This window comes from Limanda limanda, chromosome 22 (assembly GCF_963576545.1).
Source record: "Limanda limanda chromosome 22, fLimLim1.1, whole genome shotgun sequence".
Lineage (NCBI taxonomy): Eukaryota > Metazoa > Chordata > Actinopteri > Pleuronectiformes > Pleuronectidae > Limanda > Limanda limanda.
Window position 1 is genome coordinate 17592737 of NC_083657.1, and position 24024 is coordinate 17616760.

General features: G+C 40.0%; 1 protein-coding gene across 6 annotated transcripts; it reads left to right on the forward strand.

The window, feature by feature from the left end:
* Positions 1-879: 879 nt before the first annotated feature.
* LOC132995805 (SH3 domain and tetratricopeptide repeat-containing protein 1) lies at positions 880-23391 on the forward strand. 6 transcript variants are annotated; one of them, XM_061066002.1, is made up of 20 exons: positions 880-980; positions 2374-2427; positions 4438-4568; positions 5495-5600; positions 5785-5925; positions 6177-6375; positions 7768-7844; positions 9454-9649; positions 9759-9895; positions 11628-11666; positions 11769-13127; positions 13800-13940; positions 14024-14245; positions 14360-14540; positions 14738-14900; positions 16200-16322; positions 16587-16737; positions 17427-17623; positions 19700-19798; positions 22478-23391. In XM_061066002.1, the coding sequence occupies exons 1-20, from the start codon at positions 950-952 to the stop codon at positions 22712-22714; spliced, it is 3984 nt and encodes a 1327-aa protein (XP_060921985.1). In that variant the 5' UTR covers positions 880-949; the 3' UTR covers positions 22715-23391. The 6 variants fall into 6 exon arrangements, with proteins under 6 accessions (XP_060921985.1, XP_060921986.1, XP_060921987.1 ...); XM_061066003.1 differs by having other exon boundaries at positions 14750-14900; XM_061066004.1 differs by lacking the exon at positions 19700-19798.
* Positions 23392-24024: the final 633 nt, after the last annotated feature.

Here is a 24024-nt window from a genome sequence, read left to right on the forward strand (position 1 = left end):
TGTGTGTGTGTGTGTGTGAGTGGAAGAAAACAGGATAATTATTGTTTATATAAGTGAAGTAACTGTAATGAATCTTTATTTAAAATAATTAATTGAGGCCTGTGTCCCAATCCCCCTTCCTATTTGTTTACCCTATAATGGGGAGAGCTATATTTGTTCACTGAATGATAATTAACCTGAAAGCTGTGTACTTGGATTCTAAGGAAAGACTGTAGGAACCGTTATATTTGAAGAACTATCTTAATTAATATTTGTATAAACACTCTACAGAAGAAATAAGAAGCAGATATAATAGGCAAATTCAAACAATATACTGTAACACTGATAAGGTGCTAGGTACAAGTATCAGGTCAAGTTAACCAGTGTAATACAGGAAACTATGCAAGTGTAATTTCAAATTAAGAGAATCCTCTTAAACTTGCCATCGTATATCATCTGTAGTAAACATTTCAGCATTCATGAGTTACATATTTAAATGCAAAGGTCCAACAAAATGAGCCTACTGATAGATGAATGCATTAACATATTTAATTCTAAAACCATGTCCCCCAATAAGCGAGTGACCCAAATATCAATGATTCATTCACAACGATTTAATACAATAAATTTATATCTTTGTGGATAAGTGAGTAAATTCAAAGAAAAAGATATGTTTAACAAAATATGAATTTATCATCAATATAATCAAATACAAAATCCTAAAGCCTATACCTCTCCTACCCACAGCTATTTTATGTGACAACATGACATTTATTTTGAAAAGAAATACTAGGACAGTCACTGTGGTCAACTTGACAGCACTGTGTCTCCTACTGAGAAAGGAGTTACCGCACGCAATCCTTTCGGTTGTATTGGACACATCTGCCAGGTCAGACTCAGATAGCGGGAGACATTTGCCGCAGAAAGTTTTCTGTACACGGACAGCAGCAAGAGCAAGTGAGAAGAAATCATGTCGAAATCAACCCGACACAGAAGAATGGGTAGGCTATCTGTATTTAAATTCGTATAGCCTATTCCAATGGGATCTCGTGAGTGTTCTGTGCACATATGTATTAAAACCTTATAGGCCATAATTCCATACTTTTTTCTTTGATTTAAAGGGATTGATAATGGAATAACTGATGACAAATCAATTATAATTTGGATAATATTTTGTAAGATACCGAACAATATCTCTTGCTCAGACAAAGCAACCTAAAACATCTACAATTTTTTTTATAATTTTATCATTATAAACTGCTCTGAATTTAATGATGTAGAAGGTCATAAATTTACTTGGGGCTCTAAAACATGGTTTATAATATGGTCAGCTATGGTCAGCTCAAATTTCCATAATGAAAATATCTCAACTATAAATTACATTGAATATCCTAAACATTTTTGTGATAAATATCCATTATAATCTATACAATAGCATGACATTAAGCCCTAAAGAAATATCCATTAAAGGTGCAATTCATTTAATGCATTTATGGATTAAGGCCCTTTTAAGAGTTATAATGACGGTTCCATTCACTTTTTTTGGTCAGTTTTAGGGCGTTTTAACCACCGAAAAAATACGTTAATTATGCAGATAACCCATTATAAATACTTTAACTATATATTCCTATAAAATACCAATGATTCACTCTGCTAATCACTGGGTGTATACCAAAACAATCAAAAGTGCAACATGCTGGCCCTCTGTATTCTAAACTCTCTCCCCCTAAGTATTCTAAATTGATCAGAGGCAATGCAATATTTTAAGCAAGTGAAGATACTATTTTGGAATTTTGTGTCTGTTCTGAAATTCTATGTTACTTGGCAGCTATTGTTGACATTTGTTGAAAAAAAAGTATTAAATTTGGCCCCCGATGATATTCATGTTTCCTCACTCTGTGTTTTGGGCTGGGTGGATATGTTCTGTTTGTATTTCTATTTGTTCTATGAAAATACTTATTAACATACCTAGATCAAAAAGGAGTTCACTCTGACAGTGAGACTGACGGTCTGGTCTTCCTATTGCATTACAAGCTTGTACCCGCCTAGCAACAAAGCTATGGACAAAAATGTTGATAGGTTGATTGAAATGTTTTTTTTAAAACATGCGTACCATTAGCTGTTAGATTGAGTACTCATATTTAAAAACCTCTTTGAAAAACAATTATTCACTGAAGCACAATGAATCATGGGATATGTTGGGCAGGGAAGAATTCACCCGGTTGAGCTTTCGATGCTCAGGGCTGGAAGGACACATTTGTCGGCCTTTTGCACATGTTGTTTATGTGCGTCCTTTTATTAAGTAAAATTTATAAGACGTTTACCAAAGTGTAGTTAGGTGGACGACTTCAGCTGTCCTTTGAATGTTTTTAACAGTGCATAGTTTCTCCACAGATGCTGCAAGCCTGAAGGGAACTCCATCAACATGTGAGGAAAACTTCCCAAATGGTAACTACAGTACATTCCAGACACGCCAGTTTTTGATAGTTTACTTTCAAATTATAGATCATGGGGGGTATGGAGTCTTAAAAGTAGCAGATTGTACACCACTCCTGTTTTAGTGCCAATATGACTAAAATGAAATGATATGCAATGAAATTATATGATAATCCACCTTACCCTAATGTTATATATTTGATGTTACACTGGTATATGCCCCTTATAAAGGTATGTCATTGCAGTTACCACTCCTTTTTGTCATATAACAATGGTGTACCAGTCTTGTAGGGTCATATGCCAGTTCCAATGCCATTGCTGTTAAACTGCCCTTTTGACACATAAATGCACCAGGGCGCTTGTGTTCTACTGAAAGAAACAGTTTCCCTTTGGCAGCTAATATTGCTAATATTGGTAGATAAAATGAGACGACATTTTATGAAAGGTCAATTTCTTTTGGAGCATGGAAGTGTAAATTTCCCTGTAATCTGCCCATTCAAATTTGACATTTTTTAGGTTAAATAGGAAAATACACAGCAAAGTAATAGCAAACACAGCAAACACAATTCCTGTAAAAAGAAATGACCTCAGTGAAAAATCATGTGATAGAATTTTAAGAGGTTTATACCTTGAACCTGTGTTGTCCTCTAAAGTCACTTATTAAACTGAGTCACACATGGTCATTATTGACTCAACTTACTAAATGAGTTTATAGTACAGGCTGCTCACTAGTCAGTCTTTTGTTTGTGGAAAAAAGACTTGGTCTAAATGAAATTAAATCAGAATAAATTAAGTCAAAATAAATACAATATCTAAATCAATATCCACAACCATTTGTCAAAACAAGTGGTAATGTTGAAAGTGTTTGGTCAAAAATGTTATGTTAACCATGATGAAACCATTTAAAATGCTATAGATTGTTCATAGATTCATGCTTTGACCCCCTTTTTTTACGTAATAAAACTAACCTATTGTTACTGGTTTATTTTGAATGTATAAAGTGTATTTCCTCTCATTTAAAAATAATCTAGATATAATCTTCTAGAATAAAATTAACTTGAACAAAAAGAGTTTAAATTGAACTTCAGAGAAATTGGCAGTGGCTCAATGGTGATAACAATATGTAAGGAAACAAATAATTAGATGCAAAAGATAATAACAGCGCCAAGGTCAAATTTCTGTGAGTAGGACAACATTCCCATTCCACCCTGTTTAAGGCCTTCTCAGCATCAACTGCTATAATAATCTCTAATGCAGTAGGGGAATGTGGAGTGTGACAACTCCATTACTTCAGAAGAGACAGTAACTACTTTTAATTGTATCATTCTTTTTTCTTTGCTTGACTTATTCCAATGTTTGTAAGGCAGGAAATATGTACACGTATTTATATTACAATGAAAAAATATGGCTCTTTAGTTTATAGATATTATTCAGTTCTTCCCTGACCTATACTGCAATTGTCTTTGTGATAATGTTGTGCTGATCTGGTAAGTAGTGTTAATCCTCCTAACAAACAGACAAAAAAACAACTTCAGATAAAAATACGAACCTCCTTGACGGATGTAAAACTCTGTGGGTTTTTGGATCCTGACATGGAGCTGACTTTTTAAGATCTGGATTTGCTACAAGATTAAAGGGTTATTCTTTGGAGTCAGTCCCCACCCCTCCTCAAAATGTCATGGATATCTGTGTAGTAGCTTTGTGTACCCTGCTCACTAAAAAACAAACACTGTACAATTTGGTGCTGCTTAAGGGGGATTATTGGACCTTGGCAAAGTATGGGTTCTACTGAGTGACTTATCAACATAATGCTAATACTTATGTATCAATGATAATCTGCAATATTAAAATAAGCTTAATTGATTATTATCTTTTCCGTTGTATCCCTCCAAAATAACCCAAATGGAAACAGATGCAATCCTCCATGATTGTGATTCAATTCCTTAAATCTTACACACTGAACCTTTAAAACACTCAGAGAATGAAATTGTGCCATGCCCTGACTCTGTATTCTGTGTTCAGTTCTGCCTGTGCAGCTCGATGTGGTCATGGGTCCTGAGCGTCGTCCTGCAAATGAAAAGTTTAAAGAAATGTTGCAAGGGAAACTGCGCATTCTGCAGGTTGACAGCACCGAGGTCAACGCTCTATTCATGGTATAGCCACAAACACACACACACACACACACACACAACCTTGTTCTTCTTTCTTAGTGAGGACACTAAATTAGAATTGCACTCTTGGGACAAATAAAGTTGTTTTGAATTTGAATTGGCATAACCTTCCCAAGCCCTTTACCCTAACCTTGTCCATCACAGTAAATGCCTGAACATAATCCTTAACGCTAACTCTTAGTAAGTGAGGACCGGTCAAAATAACCTCACTTTCCCTTAATGACCTCACTCATTCAGGTCTAGGATGAAAATGGTCCTCACAAAGATATCTGTTAAAGTACATAGACAAATAAATATATAAGCCATCATTTTTCAAGCTTTTCGCATTTTACAACAAGGTTTCATTTATATTTCTAAACATTAGACATTCCCTTAGGTTACTGTGAACCTTTATAATACATTTCTTTCATTTTGAGTATATGTTTGTGTGTAAAAGTCAAAAACTATGAGACTGTGAAGCCTGAAACATATTCTGCTAATATAAAAATATTATTTACTAAAATAATACTTTATATACTTTTCAACAAAGTGTTGACAGATAGGAACAGAACAAAAGAGGAGAGCAGACGCAACTGTGTGTGCCCATGTGTGAGAGGAAGTATGAGAGGATGTAAGTGGGAGGTGTGGGCTTGGCTACTCATTCACAATGTGTCAAGCCTGGCCTTAATGTCTGTCCGTCCAATAAGCATGTCATTGTCTACATGTAAAGATGGTCTGTGTTTTGTGGAAAGAACTTGTAGAGTCTAGAAACTAGACTTACACAAGTAGGTGGTTGCAGCAGTGTGATACATAAAACAAAATCATTATGATTGGACTAATTGTTGCAAAATTTTTCCTCAACAAGGTTGTCATGCAGTTCCGAAATCATACATATCTGTCTTGTCTATTTTTTTTCTCTGTGTATACAGGAGTTGTCTGCTCATGTCATCTCCATCAATAGTGAGGAAAATGTTATATTTGTAAGATTCCAAACATTTGAAGAGATATGGAAGTTCACCACATATTATACAACAGGTATGTTTGGGGGGTAAAAAGTTGTTTTCCATGACACCTTTTGCAGTATTTTGTTGTTGTTGATGCAAACTTCAAAAGTGCAAATGTATTATAAATGATAATTATTACGTATCAAAGCTGTATGCAATTCTTGTTTCTTAGACAAATATGAGCATCACTTTTCTGCTGATTCTTCATCTTCCAGGTTTCCTCGGTCAGTGTATGGAGAATTTGTTGTTAGATGAGGAGTTCTGGCTAAGGTCTTTGGAGGAGGACGTTACTATTGCCGTTTCCATTCAGGAGGAAACACTGAATCTTATCTACAAAGGCATCCTCATGCAAGATGGTATGTGTTGAATCTAGTGTGGTGTTCTACACGATACATTACCTTTACAACATTGATAACAGAGGTTAAACAGTATTAAAAGTGGTATAAACTGTTAGAAACAACATCAACAGAATTATAAGTCATCTGCTTCTGCTGTTCATTTGTTAAAGTTCACTTTTTCAAATTATCTTTGTTGTTTGTGTCTTTCTAGGTTTTATTCAAACCTTTGAATGAAAAGCATTTCAAATTCACACACTCTCTGTCCTTAGGTTCTTTGTTCGCTATTTGTTGTGCCAACCAAATGTTTGATAGCTCTACATCTGGAAGAGACCTGCACTTGGAGCGGGGTGACATAGCTCACTTTGAGCCTCCCTTCTTGGGCTCAGGCTGGACCGTTCTATGCCTATCTGATGGAGCCCGGGGAACTGCACCCAGACCCAATCTGGAGCCAGTTATTCCTTTTCACCAGTGAGTCACCTCTACATGCTGTGTCTATAGTCTTACGCCGGGTTTACACCGGACGCTGAAGCGACGCGTAAGCGTCGTGTAAGCGCAGCGCCAAGCCTTAAGGCCGGCGCATGCTTCTGCAAAGGCGTCTGCGGCTTTTCACGCAGTTGTGACGCAGTGTCATTGTCATTCATGGTTTTCCAAGCATTGTGCGTGTTGCCATGCAATTCCTAGCCAGAACACTAGGCAGAGTAATGTTTTTTGTCGAAGTCGGCTCTCTTCTGCCAAGTGCTCTTCTATTTGGTTCATATTCGTTCTTCTAAATCTTCCGTGGTTTCCGCCGGTATTATCGGGCATGAACCGGAAATGTGACTCCGAAAATGATGTAGTGAGCAGACCAATCACAGCCTTGCCGGCTCCGTGACGCTTGCAGAGCTTTGCCGTCTCGTCAGAAAAATTGGGCGATGCACGAAAGCACGTAAGAAGGGATACGTTAGCACGTAAGGGGCCTGGAAGGGCTCTTACGCTTGCGGGCCCCTGAAAACGCAGAAGCATGCGCCGGCCTTTAAATAACAGCTGGCTCCCATCCACTCCCATGTTAATCCTTAGTGTGGGTCCCACCGGAGGCTGAAGCCCCGCGCTGCGCCAAGGCTGCCTAGCGCTGTGCAGCGATCGTTTCGGCGTCGAGCAGTCTATGCGTCTAGTCTATTTTTTGCGCTTGACGCGAACATTTCGCGCAAGGACACACAGTGAAAAATGACCTTTAACGATATTGATGACATATTTTATATGATATAAATGATCAAATATGCATCCCATAGTTTGTATTCCCCTTATGTTGTCCTGGAGTTTTAATTTTACCAATTTTACCAATCACATTATTAAATTTCCCCTCTGCCTATCCACTACAGCCACACAAGCAGTCATAAAGATAAAAAGAGAGGGGGGGGGGGGGGTGTCTACGTTCTCTCCCCATAGGCTTGAGTGGAGAATACGTAATTTACCCTCGACACCCGACATTGAACGGAGCAAAAAGCGGAGAAGTTCTTGAGGATGGATGACATTAAATTAATAATTGAAGTGTAGAAGTAGTACAGTGAGCTGTATGATCATCGGCACATGTTGTATAAAGACGACATTAAAAAGGACAAATGCTGGGACGCATTGCAGACGTTGCAGTTAATGATAAATATCAGCTGTATGTGTGATAATGGAGAGGAATCGCAGGATGACCTCCGCGGAGTTAAGAATGTCTGGTGTGACCAGCCAAGCGCTGGCGCGCTAGAGATTCAGCGTCCGGTGTAAACCCGGCGTTATATCCATAATACCTACTGCTTTTACTATTCTGGAATCATACAGTAGTTGATGGGAGGTATTCTATCTTTGTGCTCTTATGATCCCATCTCTTCACAGATGGTTTCTCAAATCTTGTGCTGAGAGCATTTTAGTTGGAGATGGGAAACCTGCCTGTGACTTCCCTCTGCAGTTTGGTAAGTGAAGTAAAATCTAGTGAGGGTAGTTTCACTCAGAAATAATTTTGGAAATATATATGAATCAATACAAAAATGGCATTCCCTATATTAGTGTTTATAATTCAGTGTTTGCACAGTTTTTGCCACTTTGGTACTACTATTTTCAACAGCCCTTTCAACTTCTATTACGAATTGCTTTTTGACAGCAACTTACTTTAAGAACTCCAAAACAGCTCTTTTGCTTACACTGCTCTTGAACTGCTTTTGAACGTTAGCTAAACAAACAATGCAGATCTGAAGAACTCAGAGAACATCTTGGGTGGATGGCTTGAGGGCTAAAGAGCAAGAGAATTGAAAATCCTCGGTGGTTGGCTGGACTGATAGTCAGGGCCCCTCAGGAGTGTGGCCTGGAGGGTGAGCAGACAGGCAGATAGAGGGACAAATGAAAGACTGACCTACAAGGTAGAAGCGAGGGCAGGGCCACTCTGATGGGAATTGCCAAAGACAGATGATCCTGTCAGGCAGGACCACATTGTAGGCTGATGATGAGGGCAGAATTCCTTAGGATACAGATACCTCTAGCAAAGGCAGGTCTCATCTGGAGGTAGAGAAGGATACTGGGGTCCAAATAATATGACCACTGATAGGGCGACAGGCTGAAATGTGAAGTTGAGAAGCAGGCAATGGAGGCTGGCAACTAAAGCTCCAGGCAAATGACAATCTGTCTGGTCTTTGATTGTCTAAAAGTTCTGGCAGTTTCAGTATGGAATGTCAACTGGAGATGGGCAGGGCAGGAAACAGATGAGACACTGGCTGGGACCAAAATCAGATAGGACAACCAATAACACAGCTGCGGACCAAGCCGGACATCAACCATGGCACTAGGCAGCAGATGTACAGTGTCCCTGCTATTTATGAGAGCCTTTTCTTCTCCATTCAGATGGTCTAGCGCTTACTGTGCTCAGCTAATGGTGTACATTACATTACATTACACATGTTCTGAAGAGCTCAGTGACCAGACAGAGTTTTTGTTATAATCTTCAAGTCTTTCAAATTATTCCATAAATATGAGTATATTGATTATGGTCACTGTCATTAGGGGGGAAGGCGGCACAGAGTTATCTGATCTGGAGCAGCACATCATCGGAAACACAGCACTGCAGGTGTACCCTCAGCTAGGCACCTGTGGAAACCCGACCCTGACGGAACACATTTAGGTCAAAATGTTTTAAATAATATTAAGGTTTGGTCTGTAATTTTGGAAAACAAGCAATAACCAGTGTGAGGGACAGAATATCACAAACTCAGTGCGACTACAAGAACAGCACTTGGGTTTTGTTTGCACACTACAGACCGAATGCCTGTCGGTTCAGGTCGGACTTGGTGCATGGTCCACCAACAGACCTGGGTGTAGTGCAGCACTTTTCTCTCTGAGAAGAGGGAATTTGGGGATTACTATCTTGCCCATGGACGCTTCTGCATTCAGAATGGGGAAGACTGGGATCGAGCTGCCGACCTTCTGGTTAGAGGATGACCGCTCTAACCCCTGAGCCAAATTTGAGAAATAAACCCATGACTCAAATATGAATTTATTTAGTCTCATCTCCGTTCACTCTCTTCTATTTAGCCAGAGGAACGTGTCTGGCCACAGTGGAGTATCATGCTGAAGGCCCCTATGAGCTGAGCATGGCACCAGGTGATCACATCGTCATTGTGGGACTCCTGGTGTCTTGTTTTGACTGGTTCACAGGAAGGAAGGAGGCGACAGGGGAAGTGGGTCTGGTCAAGACAAGCCTAGTAAAACCATTAACTGACATTTATGGGTAAGTGCATTACCACTTTATTAACGTTATTTCCTACCAAACTTATGTCTTGATAGATTATACTAAATAACAAAACTTTATGTTTTTCTATTCCCTTTCAACATTGCAGCTCAGCAAATGTAGTTTTGGAGGAAGCGGAAGAGGAAGGGATGTTCTACAGTCTGCAAGAGGAGAAAGTCATAGAGGACGCAATTGCCTTATTGAAGAAGAAAACTCAAAATGACACTGGTCATAACTATAAACTGGGTAAGACTGCAAAAGGAATTTGAGAGCAAACAGATTATTACAGATTTTCCATCACTGTGTTTTCTGGTCCTACCACAGATACAGGTGTGAGTCGATATTTAATGTACTTGATAGTTAGCACAACTATTTTCACCTGCTTATCAAGATTCAATTTCATATTTTTAGGGACAAAACACATAAATAATGTGAGTTGCTAGACCAATACTTCAGTCTGATGAGAAAACAAGGCAAACAAAAAAACTTCAAACTAAGTAACAAAATCTTGGTCTAAATATTTTTTTATTGCCTTTTTAACTGTCACACCTATTGCCAGGACAACATCGTAAAGAAACATATAATAAAACCTGTAGAAAAGCTTAAAGCAGGCATTACATGACGTTCTATTTTGGTTCTCTCTGAGGTTTCTACATTATTTTTTACCCTGTTCGTTTTTCCTTACTCTTGTTGAGGGTTAAGGGCAGGGGATGTCACACTATGTTAAAGCCCTATGAGACAAATTGTGGTTTGTGAATAGGGGCTATACAAATAAAATTGGATTGATTAATTCTATTTTAATCGCTACTTTGCTCCTAATTTCATCCAACACACTTGGGGAATCTCATTCCCTTGGCCAGAGAGCCCCATTGGATAAACTTTCTCAATACTGCTGTCAAGATTCATATAAGTGTCGCTAATCACAATAATGAATAAAACTGGACAAATGACATCACCTTTTGAAATTCCATTAGAAATTTGGTGGTAGCTATATTTTCAACTTTTTAACTGCAGGAATGATATATCTGCCTATAGGCTAAGTGCAATTCTTATTAACAAAACCATTCTAAAGCTTGTTGTATTCAATCTGCCCTAATAAGTTGTTTTTACTTTTACCATTCTCCTCCCCCCACAAGTCTCAAACAAATGCCTGTCCATTATATAAGAGAACCAAAGTTAAGGTTTTGCTACTAAATAAACCTAACAATGTCAATTTCGTACGATTAGGTTATTATATTTGAGCAGCCTATATCAATGATCAGACTATTATCATCAACGGACAAATACAATAAACATAATAAAGAAATCTGTCACTTTTTGACTTGGTTCAGTCCAACCTGTCGCTGATTGACAGTAGCAGACTTACAGCACAGTGACAGATTGAATAGGGCTTTCAACCATGATTGACGAATGACAAGTAAACGTTTTGTAGTTTCAGTCAGAGTGAAACTAAACAGTTTTCATTGATATGATTCATCTTTAATTTTCTCATACAGGTAAATGATAGGGATAGTCTACTGTAAGGGCTGGTTTATAGTTAAGTTAAGTCTATGACTATAAGTTTTACTCAATAACTGAGGCTCACTGGGGGTTTAACAATTTTTAACACCCTACACTTTCAAAAGCAGTTACATACACGGCCCAAACTATTATTTCAACTCAGTTCCAATATCAGTCGGACTATATTTTCCAGTATATTTATATATAGTAATATTATGTATTATTTATAATTACCTAATTTTTCTAAACATCATAGTAACTGGATCCCCAATTTTTTTTTATAAAACAAATATTATTACATTTGTATCCTGTTCTTAATGTGTTGCTTTTAAGAACACACATCAAGCATATCAATGTTCATAAATCATTTTTTTAATTTAAACTGAATTGAGTCATTCATGAGCTTTAATCACCTGTTTTTGAGGTTTTAGGAAAATATCTCATATACTTTTTTGAACTTTTTGTTATTCAATCTCAGATATTGTCCGTGGCCAAGACTCTGAAAATATGCCATCATGTAAGTATTACGATCTAATGTCACATTTATTTTTATTTTTTAATTTGATCAATGTATCTTTCCTCTTTATTTTAGCATAGCTTTTTCCTTCAACTTTTGCAGTGAACTCTTCATGTCAAGTTGATCCTCAGCAGACTGATCTGAAGAGAAATATGCAGAGGATTCTGGATCAAGGAAAAGACTCATCAGATTTCATTGTGACCATGAACAGGACCTTAGAGGATTCAGTCGCACCTACAGAGGCAAAAGACCCAACCCCTCCCTGTTTCACTGTTTACCCAACTGTGGAGGGAAACAACACTGAGATCTTCATCCCGCTCTTCTCTTTTTTGGAGGGACAAGAATGCAAAGTAGAGTTTAGTGTCCTTTACGGACTGAGTTCAGAGCTCCTCGCTTCCACTGCCTTCTCCGGTCACTCTGACGAGGAAGATCTGATTTCCTTTCTGGCTGTTGCCAGGGAAGCAGCCAGGAGAAAGCGACTCTTTTGGTCACAGACTCGTTTGTGCTTCCTGTTAGGTAAGCTCTGTGCTGGGAGGTCAAAGTTCAGCCAGGCTCGGGTTTACTTTGAGGAGGCCCTCAGTGTTCCACAAGAAGGCTTCAGGGACCTTAAACTGTTGGGAAGCATTTACTCTAACCTGGCTACCATATACCATTTGCAGAAAAATAATGAAAGTTTCTTTTCTATGATGGAGCGACTTGCTGCCTTACAATTAGGAATCCCTGGCTGCCTGGACAGCTTAGAGGACAACGCTGTACTTAAATACATCCTCAAGAAAGCTGTTGTCTCTCACAACAAAATGGCGGAGGCCTGGGCTTGTTATCTTATGGCAAAGTACCACTGGGCTGAGAGCTCTGGAAGGGCTCAAGTTGTCCCATATCTTGAGAGACTTCTCGTTCTCTCTACTGAAGCTCAAAGACCTAAGACATTTTCAGTCAGTAATGGATACTTGACCTTGGCAAGGTTGTACAGTGAACTCTGCCTTCTCCACCTCAGTGTCAGTTCAGCCAGGAGAGCTTCTCTTGAGCCATCTGCCAAACTGAGTGACTGTCTTAACAGCATGGTCCTGGTCCTGGATAATTACAACAAACTGTACGGGATCACAGAACAGGAAGCCTCCATCCCACCTGAAGTGGCTCCATTTTTACACCAAGCCCTCTCTTTAATCAAAGCCCAAGGAGGAGGCAGGAACCAATACCACGTTTTGAGCCACCAACTTACTGTTTGTCTCTGCCAACTTTTTTACAAACACAAAATGGTTGAGTGCGCAATCCAACAAATGCACATTCTTATAAACAACACTCCGCCTTTACATATTGTTCCCATCTCTGTGTCGGAGAGAAGCAAAGCCCTTATCTGGCTGGCATGGCTTCACATTGACAACAGCCAGCCCAATTTTGCATTGGATATACTAGACTCCGTCCTCTCTTCCACACCAGAACACTGCACAACCCCTCTGGAAGGTCAGTTTCTATGGCTACATGCACTTATTAAGCAAAAATTAAAGGAACTTTAAAAATTCTGACCGATCTGTCAATTAAAAAATCCATTCAAGATATGACCTGAAGTAAGTTCCTCATTCGACTGAACAAATGTCAAAACTAGAGGAACAAAGCTGCAAAGTAGAACTGGTGCTACTGCTGCCATGCTCTGAACAGTTAAGTGCAGAGTAAACATTTAGGAGGAACAGTTTGTCCAGGTGCACAAACCTGGAAGCATAATTGTGCATATTCTGCACTTAGCTGTTAATCCCCAACAAAGAGTTATAGCATGTAAACCCCTTACACCACTAATATTTGTTTTGCATATACGTCTGTGTATAGAATAATAACACAACATACATATTAATGAGTTAGCTTTAGAGATGCTGGGAAGTGTATTCATGAAATTAGTAAATAGCCAGCTTAGCCATTTCCCCGCTTCCTATCTCTATGCTAAGCTACCCTATCCATGTCCTGTCTACATCTCTTTTGTTTTATAAGATTGGTAAAAATCCTTTGAGTGATTTCTTGGGAAGAAATGAAATTCTATCATATTATACTATAAATATATATAAATTACTTATTTTTGATATAAACATATGTTTACAAAAACTGTATCCACACCAAAATATCTTTTTTTAATTGCACATAAAGGTGTACTCCATAACATGCGTGGTGTGGCGCTTCGATGTACGGGTGACCTCCAGAGGGCAGCAGAGAGCTACCAGGCTGCAGCTGACATCTGCCAAGAGTATGAGGACCTTTCAAACTGGGCCGTCACTCAGGCCAACCTCGGTAAGATTGTATAGGCTGTATGACAAATTTTTGTTCTAATGGTGTTCAGTTGTTGAGACCGGTTGTCCTTCATCCTCATAAAGGGCTGTTGTGTCTGAAGGCTGGAGCTAAAAGACTTGCACAGGGGCACTTGATTGAGGCTGTGCAGCTCTTCTCAGGGCTGGATGAAGAAGGGCATGAGGCGAACTTCATCACAGTGCTGCTTGAGCTGGGGGATCTCTATTTGAAGCAGCAGCAGATACACTATGGGAAAGGATGCTTTGAGTGGGCTCTGTTGGTGGCTATCAATGCTAACCTGTTAGATTGTAAGTGAGTAAGTCACACAGCCTCTTACAGATATTCAGCTTTTTTATTCAGGGATATTTATAAATTATATTGCTATTTTCACTGATCTGAAATAAACCCTTGCTTATTGTCAGATCAACTCACTGCAACCCGAAAATTGTGTCATCTTTATGGGTGTGAGAGTCCAGACCAGGCACAGTTTATCATCTACAGTGAGCACCAGGTCCAGCTGCTGAGACACACAGGAGACAGACAGCAGGAGGGAGAGGCACTGGAGGCCATCAGCCAGCTCTTCCTCTCTCTGGGCACAGAAAGGTGTGTGTGTGTGTGTGTGTGTGTGTGTGTGTGTGTGTGTGTGTGTGTGCATGTGATATAATCAATTACATTATTTTTCCCTTCAGTGACAGGTTTTTCAATAAAAAAGTAAAATCCTTGTAAATGAAATCACGTTAGCCATCAGTCTTAAGGTATTAATGATTCACGTACTTACAATATAACAAATTTTCTAATAGCGATGTTTTCAGGGCGTACCAGTCAGCTCTTGACTATACCAAGATCAGTCTGGGAATTTTCATCGACCTGGGCTGCAGGGAGAAAGAGGCACATGGCTGGTTGCAGGCCGGGAAGATATACCACCTGCTGGGACAGACTGAACTGGTGGACCTTTATGTTCAGGTTTGAGAACAGCTGGTTAGTGGAAATCCCACTATACTACACCTGCCCAAGTCCTTTTCTTGTAAACGCAATATCACATGATCACCTCAATAATATTTCTACTCATTTGGCACAAAGATTCACTTAGACTTAAAGATGAACTTTAAAAATTGACTGTCAAAGGTCAAGGTCAGCGTGACCTTATATTTTGATTTTGGCCATAATGGAGGTATACATACGCTAATGATGACAAAATAATTGATGATTAACCTCATCAAAACTCTGCACTGCTGCCAAATATACACACATATACAGTTGAAAAGGTCTTTAATTCACTTACATACTGTTTTAATATTTACAAATGCTCTACTACAGCATTGATATAAGAAGTTAATGGACAGGAGCAACTGACCAACAATTGAGACCCACGGGAGTCACATAAACTGGCTGTTCAGACCATTTGGAATTGACACACACAACACACACACCCTATACACGCTGATGCCGCACTTGGTTTTGTCCATTTTACTGTGCCTCTTTATTAAATCAGGCTCAACATTCAGCCACCTCTTTTGGCCAAACCAGGGACGGGGGCTGATGCAGGGGACATAGTAACTCAAAGTCGAAGAAATCTTGCCCACCTCATTCAAAAAATAGTGTCATGTCAAAAGTGTAGAAAGTGACATTCACGTGTGATTTAAAGTTAGAACTATTAATACCAGACAGATTGATTATTTAAGACTGGAAGCAGTTTGAGTGTAGCACCTAGACAACAGTAGCTGTGAAACGGCTGCAGAACAGCTTGTTTTTCATTTCGGCACCCATGTGAACAGATCAGAGGATCCTCAGTGCCTGTGTTTCATCTGCGGTTCAGCGCAGTTTTTCTAGAGGTTCAAGGTCTTGCCTATGTTTCTCATGCCGTGCGCAGTTCACAGCAAAATAGACAGTGGAAATGATCTTTCACCACAATCTGATTGTTTATCTGTTGAATATATCAAGAACTTACATATCTGCAACACTTCCTTTTCCCCTTTTCAAAGTTTGTTTCTTTTAACTGAAACTATTCATTCGTTTTAACAAGGCTTTGATTGGTATCGCAAAACCGGAAGATGCATGGCTTCATACCGTTGTGTCCTGGCATTTAGTGCATATAACCCGACTTTCAAGGAAATACAGTAGTTATACAAGCAGCTCTGCTGAAGAAGCCAGTGTGAACTCAGACAACATGCAGCAGAAGCCCAGCCGTTTCGCGGCATAACCACAGCCAGTGTGGCCGGGTTGTTATATTTCTTTGAAAGCATTTGTTGATGTCATTGTCAGGTAGCTCAGGATGTCGCCCTAAGAACAGGAGACACCACTTTCATCCTCCAGCTTCTGGAAGCTGCAGGAGACATTTTCTTCAACAGCTGCCACAGCAAGAATAAGGCTACGATCTTCTACAGGGTATGTTCTGGATAAAACAACTTGTGAAATATGATTATTTAAAAAATATGTATCCATTGTTCAACCCAAGGCCCTCATCCAACAAATACCCAAGATATAGATCAAATAAATGTCAATCTTGACTTGTAGTATCTTTATAATGAACTTTAGAATTATTCCACCCAGCATAAATTTACCAAAACTACACAAATAAAACTTAATATGAGCTGGAGTTTATCATTTAAACCTTTCAAAATGTTCTGCATATTTGTGTGTAATCCATAGGACCATGCTATGCCCATCGCAGTGAAGAGCAGCAGTGTTCGTACCAGGCTGAGATTGTGTAATAAACTGACTGAAGTGATGCTCAGTCTAAAGCTGTATGGGGAAGCTGTTGAATTTGCTCAGACTGCACTGGACATCAGTATCACTCTGGGTATGAAAAAACTCCAACACAAAAATAAAACATTTATTTTGGTTTAGGATTTCAATTTAGTAAGATTAGATGTAGTCCTTATAATAATAATTTGCAGTGCATTTGCATTTGAAATATTGGATCAATAATATCATGCAATTGTAGAATTAACGCTGAGGCGCTCATGGAAACAACTATGCAGTGCAAAGAGACTCAACACTACCAGTGGCTGTGGAAGATATGTTATCAAATATTTGGTCAGCACTGAGCACATTGCCAGTAAGTAGCTGATGAGGAAATGTATCTATTTATTTAATAGAATTATGTGAATGGGACTTGAGGATGAGACACAAGGTGCGTTCGAGATGGTCTTAGTCTGACTGCTGGATGAAGTCGGAAAGGTTTCAAACTAGCATGCTTTGTGTTAGGACCAACATGCATCACGTTAAGTCAGCCCTGCGGAGCGCCACATCAAATTTAACACTCCTAACAACCTGAGTCTCAGGAGTCACTTGGAGTGAGTCTCCAAGTCTTGATTTAGTACGATTCATTTACGTACCCATATTTATAAACATAGGTTGAAAAATATAGGAATTCCCTATGGGTCAGGGAGTTACAACAACCAAGTTGGAACCATCAGAGTTTCTCCAGACATGTAATGGGTTATGACTGAATAACTTTCTTCTGCTACATTTGTGTTGGATTGACAGGTGAGCGTCTGAATGAGCGCGTGGCCTACCACCGCCTGGCCTCTCTGTACCACTGTCTGGAGCAGTATGAACTGGCTGAACACTATTACCTGAAGACTCTGACCCATTGTCCGACACCTTTGCAGTTTGATGAGGAAACACTGTACTATGTCAGGGTCTACCAGACACTAGGGGACATCATGTTCTATGACCTTAAGGTAAGGGATTCAAATATATGGTGTGATTTTTCTACATTTCAAATCACTGACACTAACCATATGAGTCTGCAATGTACCCCTTCCTCTTTGTATTTTCTGAAGGCCCAGGAACCACCAGGGAGCTTGTAGTGCAGTATTAAACATTATAATTGAACACAAACTTTGTAGCTACTACAACATATGCACTGCTACAACATGTGAGGTGAAATGTACTACCAGGAACCAAACCCACCTATTATTTTAAAACTGGCACCAGGACCCACACAAGATAGTTGCTGTAACTGAGCCTGAAACCTACCAATCTCTTACCAAAAAGCTTGTACCAGGACCCATGCAAATTGACAAATGTCAGTCTGACCCAGCCAGGAGACCCAATCTGTACTGATGAAATAGCTGATTACTATAAATTATTAAAACTTTGCGTCATATCTCATGTAACGTTTTTAGTCTCCGTCAGTCACCTGTGCCTGGCCCTGATTTTTAAGTCACCCTGCTGACTTTTTGCAGCCCGATGGCTGTCACTCTAACTACAACATGCACTTCTGCATTTTGTGTATGCCTAACAGTCAGATTGAGAGGGGGGTGGCAGCGAAATCAAAACACCCTGTTCAAAATCAATTGTCTAAAAAAACACTGGAAGGCCATGTAGTTATGTAGACAGTTATGGAGGAAAACTATTTAGTAGTGTAATGTACTGAACTCAGACATTGAGGTCAATTTTCAGAACTAGAATAAAATGCAGAGGAACTAGGGTGTATCGAAAAGCAAATGGCCGCCACAACAGATGCTGAAACAGCGCCAGGCCGTGAGATTATTTTTTCTAAGCTGCCTCGTACAAGGACCGTCTAGCACTTCTGCATGTAGCAGAAGATGAGTTGCTTTGCTGCAGTGAATTTCACCATAGGAAATTTGTTTTGGATGGACTTACTATAACTACAAAGGAAGGGACACAAGCGACAGAAAGGCTTCGGGCCATGCATGGACAGAGGAGCTGGAGACACACAGGATCTGGAAAAAACAACCAAAGCCAGCAGGTTGCTGCTCTAAGTACACTTCATCAACACCAGTCTAACTTGTTATCTGAAACTGTTGTAAGCTTCCCTAAATGAGCCAAGAAGACAAACAGGGTCATATTTATTATACCACAACTACAGTTTATAATATCTGTTGGATTTAGCCCTAGAGCAGTGGTTCTCAAAGTGTGGGGGGGGGGGGGGGGGGGGCGATGTAACAGACGGAGAAAAAAACAACAACAAAAAAAACGACCGCCGACCTGTCACTGGTTAGTGAAAGCTCCCTCATTGGCGAAATTTAAGGGGCTGGACTGCCACAAACAATTCAAATACGGTTTTGTTCCTGATCCACCAATCAAAAGAGGAGTGTTATTATTTGAACGCAAGTTGCACGTACGAGTTGCACGTATGCTTACGACACCCTGCAGAGTTTGTGCGATTGCTCTTGTTTCCGCTATCATTCAGATATTCATTGCTTTATAAACAGTCTTTTTATAGACTCACTCCTTCCTTAGTAATACCTTCCTGCACTTGCAGTAGGCCTATTCATAGACTAATCTAAGGAGTAATTTGCTCCACAGTCTTTTAGAAAGCTCGTAGCCCCAAGAGCTAGCCTTCTAGCTAGCTAACTTCTTCCAACTGCAGCTAGCCCTTTTCTCCTTAACACCAACTTTACATCTTCAATCATCCACCGTGTTACAATGAATAAAACATCAGCACTTGAATACTATTCTGTGCTGTCCCTGTCTACATTGTGTACTGTTCGTTTTGTTAGGAACCATTGCCTAGCACAGCCTTATTCATTATTCATTATCAGTGTCTGGAGGCATCGTATGTAGTTGCTCATAGAATTGCTAAGCTTGGCAAAACCCATACAATTGCTGAAACACTGATTTGGCTGGCCGCGCAAGACATGTGTAGAATAATGATAGGAGAGAGTGCAGCTGCTAAACTCAGCGCAATACCTATGTCAAATGACACTGTGTCATTATTTTGTGTGAAAATAATTAACCATATTAAAGCTTGTCCACTTAACTCCCGTTTGTTTGGGGTCCTCTGGCAGGAGATGGGGTCAGGGCACGAACAGCTGTTGCTGCACACGGAAGTTCGCTGGCTTTCCAGGGGGCGGGTGTTACAACGGCTATATGAGCTGCGAGAGGAGGTAAAGTTTCTTTTGACTGAAAGTCAAACAGATCTGGCGAAGCACCTGGATGATGACATTTGGCTTGCCTCTCTCTCCTATTTGGTGGATATTTTTGACCAGATGAATGGCCTCAACCTGTCTTTGCAAGGCCGCGAATCTAACGTTCTGCTCCTTGCTGATAGAGTGAATGCCTTCACGCAAAAAATTGCTCTCTGGCATGGTCGCATCAGTTCTGAAAACTACGACATGTTTCCCAGCCTTGCAGACTTCATTGCCGATGGACGTGGCGCTGATTTCTCCTCTCTCCTCCGATCAGCTGCTGATCACCTTTCAGTGCTGAAGAATCAGTTTGGGTCCTATTTCAAAGAGGACTACCGTTCATTCGCCTGGGTTTGGGATCCATTTCTCTGCTCTGCAGACGAGCTGTCAATAGACATGCAAGAGCAGCTTATTGAGCTGAAGAGTGACAGTAGACTAAAGCATCTCTTTACCACCTCCCCTCTTTCGTCATTCTGGGTAGCAATGATGCCGGAATACCCTCAGCTTTGCGACATAGCCTTAAAAATGATCCTCCTTTTCGCGTCGACTTATTTGTGACTGACTGCGCTCAAAACTAAATATCGCAACAGCGCACAGATCGAAGATGACCTGAGGATATGTTTGTCAAACATTGCCCCAAGATTTGAGGACCTTTGCAAGGCAAAGCAGGCTCATGTCTCACATTGACAGACCTGCAAGATTGTTTTTAAAGATTACAAGAGGCTCATAATAATAACAGTATCCTTATGATAGCAATAATAACACTTATTATTATTATGATAATAATAATAATATAATAATAATTGGTCGATTATCATTAATTATAATAATAATAATATAATGATGGTGATAATAATGATGATTATTATAATAAGAAAGCATGCAGGCTCACATAGCTGCTAATATTAATAGCCTACTAATAGGCCTACTACTACTGATCATAATCATAATAACAATGATAACTAGTAAAATAGTAATAATAATTGTCTGTATGGGCCTAACAGTAACAATAGCCTAACCTTGACATGTCAGGCCTATCAATAACAATATGCTATCTATCTATCTATCTATCTATCTATAAATGGTGGTGTAGTTGGGGCGGCGGTGGCGGGGGGGGGGGGGGCCCAACTACCCCGAACCAGCTTTAGGGGGGCCCAGCTTCCAAAAGTTTGAAAACCCCTGCCTGCCTTGGAGCATATATTTTGTACTTTTCTTAAAATCAGTCTGCTCCATGCATCGTCAGTTAGAAGAAGAAGATACACTTTATTAATCCCACACACATGCACAAACATGCAAAGACACACTCATGCATTGGGGAAATTAGTCCTCTGCATTTCACCCATCTGGTGCAGGACACACTGCAGAGCAGAGCAGTGGGCTGCCAGGTACGGCGCCCGGGGAGCAGATGTTGGGGGAGTAAGGTGCCTTGCTCAGGGGCACTAGACAGGGTAGGGAGAAGAGTCCTTTTGAACTTTGGACAGGTCCAGGTTCGTTACACCATCCAGGCAAGTTTCCGCCGAAACTCCGAGGAGACGAACCGTGGAGTCGAACCAGCATCGAACCAGAGACCCCTTCTCTGCCAGTAGTCCAAGTTTTTCTGCCACTAGTCCATCGCCCCTCCCGAGGTTAGGTTAGGCCACCTGAGGTTTGCTGGTCATTTATCATCTTTATTTAGTTTCTACCTTTCATCATGGTATTTTTTGGCTGAAGTGCATGTCTCTATACATCCCTCCATCAGCAGGTTGCTCGCAACCCACAAATTTCTCTGTTACTTCGGTTGTGTGTCCATCTTCAGCCCAGAGGTGAACTGGGGCGACATTTCAGTTCACTACTTCTTGGGAGAAATTGTTCATTAAAGGGACTTACTTGGGTTTTGAATTCTTCCCCTCCCTCAGTGACACCGGGAAGCAGTTTGGCCCCCTCCAATGCTCATGATGGAAACACATAGTGGCTTTGATCATTACCATCTGAAACTTCCATAATAGGATAGGTTTGGACTGGTTCCTCATCAGAGTTTTTCTCTTTAGGAAGCTGGACCTTTTATTTGTTCCTTTTCCTCGCACAGAACTTAAAGCAGTGCCAGAGTATAATTCTCACCTCTGGGTCTGTGAAGGAGACAGCCTGGCATCCTGTGGAATCTGCGTCACAGCAGAACATAGGTGCTGTGGTGGGGAAAAGGGTGGAGTTGGTTGTTGGACTGGTAAACATCCTGTTTGTGATTGTTGACACCCGGAGTAGAAGGGTGGTGTTCGCTGTGTAAAGGTGTGAAGAGCTTTGCGTTTGTGTAAAAAGGACGGCATTGTGGTGGCGGAAAGTTGGAGGCTTAAACCACATCCTGTTAAGTGATGTTTTACACATTACCATCTTCGAAAGAGTGTCCCTTGTCCTTGAGGTGTAAGTGAACTTGTATTCACTATACTCTGCTGTTTGTGTAGTGGTTGTGGTGTTTCCCCAATCATCATTGCATGGTCAAATTCTTTAGTGGCATATAACTGTAAAAAACTAACATTTAAATAGGCTTACTAAAAAATATAGGCTACTTCTGTATGAATATGCTCATTACCAGAATATGAAGTTTAGTCCCCTGTTTAATTCGTAAATGAATTGTTAATACTAAATAGGGTTTTTTTTCTGTACATTTTGGTGTCATCTCTATAGGACCCATTTGATGCTGCAGGCTACTACCACTTGGCTCTGGCTGCAGCCATGGACCTGGGCAACAAGCGGGCTCAGCTGAAGCTCTGCACACACCTCGCCACCATCTACCACAATTTCCTTATAGACCGGGAGCTGTCTCTATTCTTTTACCAGAGGGCAAGAGGATTCGCTGCAGAGCTGAATGTGAGAAGGATTGACATTTCATCAGATAAGCATTTTAGCAGTATCTCACAGTAAAAGACCACTTGTGATGATCAGAAGAAAAACTAACATTTTGCCAGATGTCACACAAGAAGTTGAAGCTCAGGTGATTTTCTTTCTGAAAATCTTATTCAGTGTAAATTTTTAAGAGCCTCCATGGAGATGATGAATATGATGATCGCTTAGTTATCCATTTTAATTGCTAACTGCATTGTACTGTTTGCAAATACGATTCAGACAACGGGTTTGGAAAATTGTGTCTGCATTTATTAAATTGTCTAAGATCATAGTAGATGTTTTCATAGTGCTAAAGAGAATAGCATTTTGTTTTGTTCCAATTGTCAGAGGTTTCATTTTGAGCACAATTTAAAAAATCTGAGACTACTACTGTATGTTGTTTGGTAACTGTCTTAAAACCACATCATCTTCCCTGATTCCTTACACAAATTTACCCTCATGTTATTTTGATTTAGCTTTGCAAACAACTGTGAGCTCTTGCAATTTTCTCTCACCATAGATCTTTGCATCATGCAAACTGGTTCTATACAACTTGACTAGATGAGCTATTTTGTTTGATAATAGCGATGCCTAAATCAGTATGTCTAAATGCACTGAAGGATGTTCATGAATTTTAACATTGTGATGTAAAGCCTTGATTTAAAATGCTCTTAGACTTAAAGTTGATCAAAAGGAGGATAAAGACTTGGACATTTGTTATGTACTTACATGTTTTCATAATTGCCACTGCCTAGAGGAGGATCTATAGCCATTTTCACACATGACCTGCGTGCACATGCACAACACAGCAGGAGGTCCTCTGCACAGACATGTTCACAACAGCTTAAAATTATTCAGGTGAAGGGGGAGCAGAGGCAGGAGGCGACATATTCCTTCTGCTACAGAGATCACATAATCATGTTTCCAGCACCCGGACACCGGCATAAGTTCTTATCACTACAAACTCTCAATTAAATTGAATGAGATTTTATTTGTACTGCACATCCCAATATACAATATTTCAAGGGACTTTACATAGAAGGTCAAGACCTTACAAATTATAAAGAAACCTAACAGTTCCCACAATGAGCAGCATGGCGAGAGAGACCAGGAACAGTTATGTACCATCAGGTTTCAGCTCTGATTAGTTGTTATAATGAAAACAATAAGAATGATCATTATGGATGCAAAGATGGTATTAATGATAGCAGCAAAAATGTATATATTATAATAATATTAATATTTGTCTGAATCCTGCAGAGAGAGAGAGAGAGAGAGAGAGAGAGAGAGAGAGAGAGAGAGAGAGAGAGAGAGAGAGAGAGGACAACATTCGAGAGCACTGAAGCCAC

Coding starts and splice junctions, on each gene's coding strand:
- LOC132995805 (XM_061066002.1), top strand. CDS start 950: ATGTCGAAATCAACCCGACACAGAAGAATGG. Junction 4,569..5,494: donor AGGTCAACGCTCTATTCATG/GTATAGCCACAA, acceptor CTGTGTATACAG/GAGTTGTCTGCTCATGTCAT. Junction 17,624..19,699: donor TCATGTTCTATGACCTTAAG/GTAAGGGATTCA, acceptor GTCCTCTGGCAG/GAGATGGGGTCAGGGCACGA.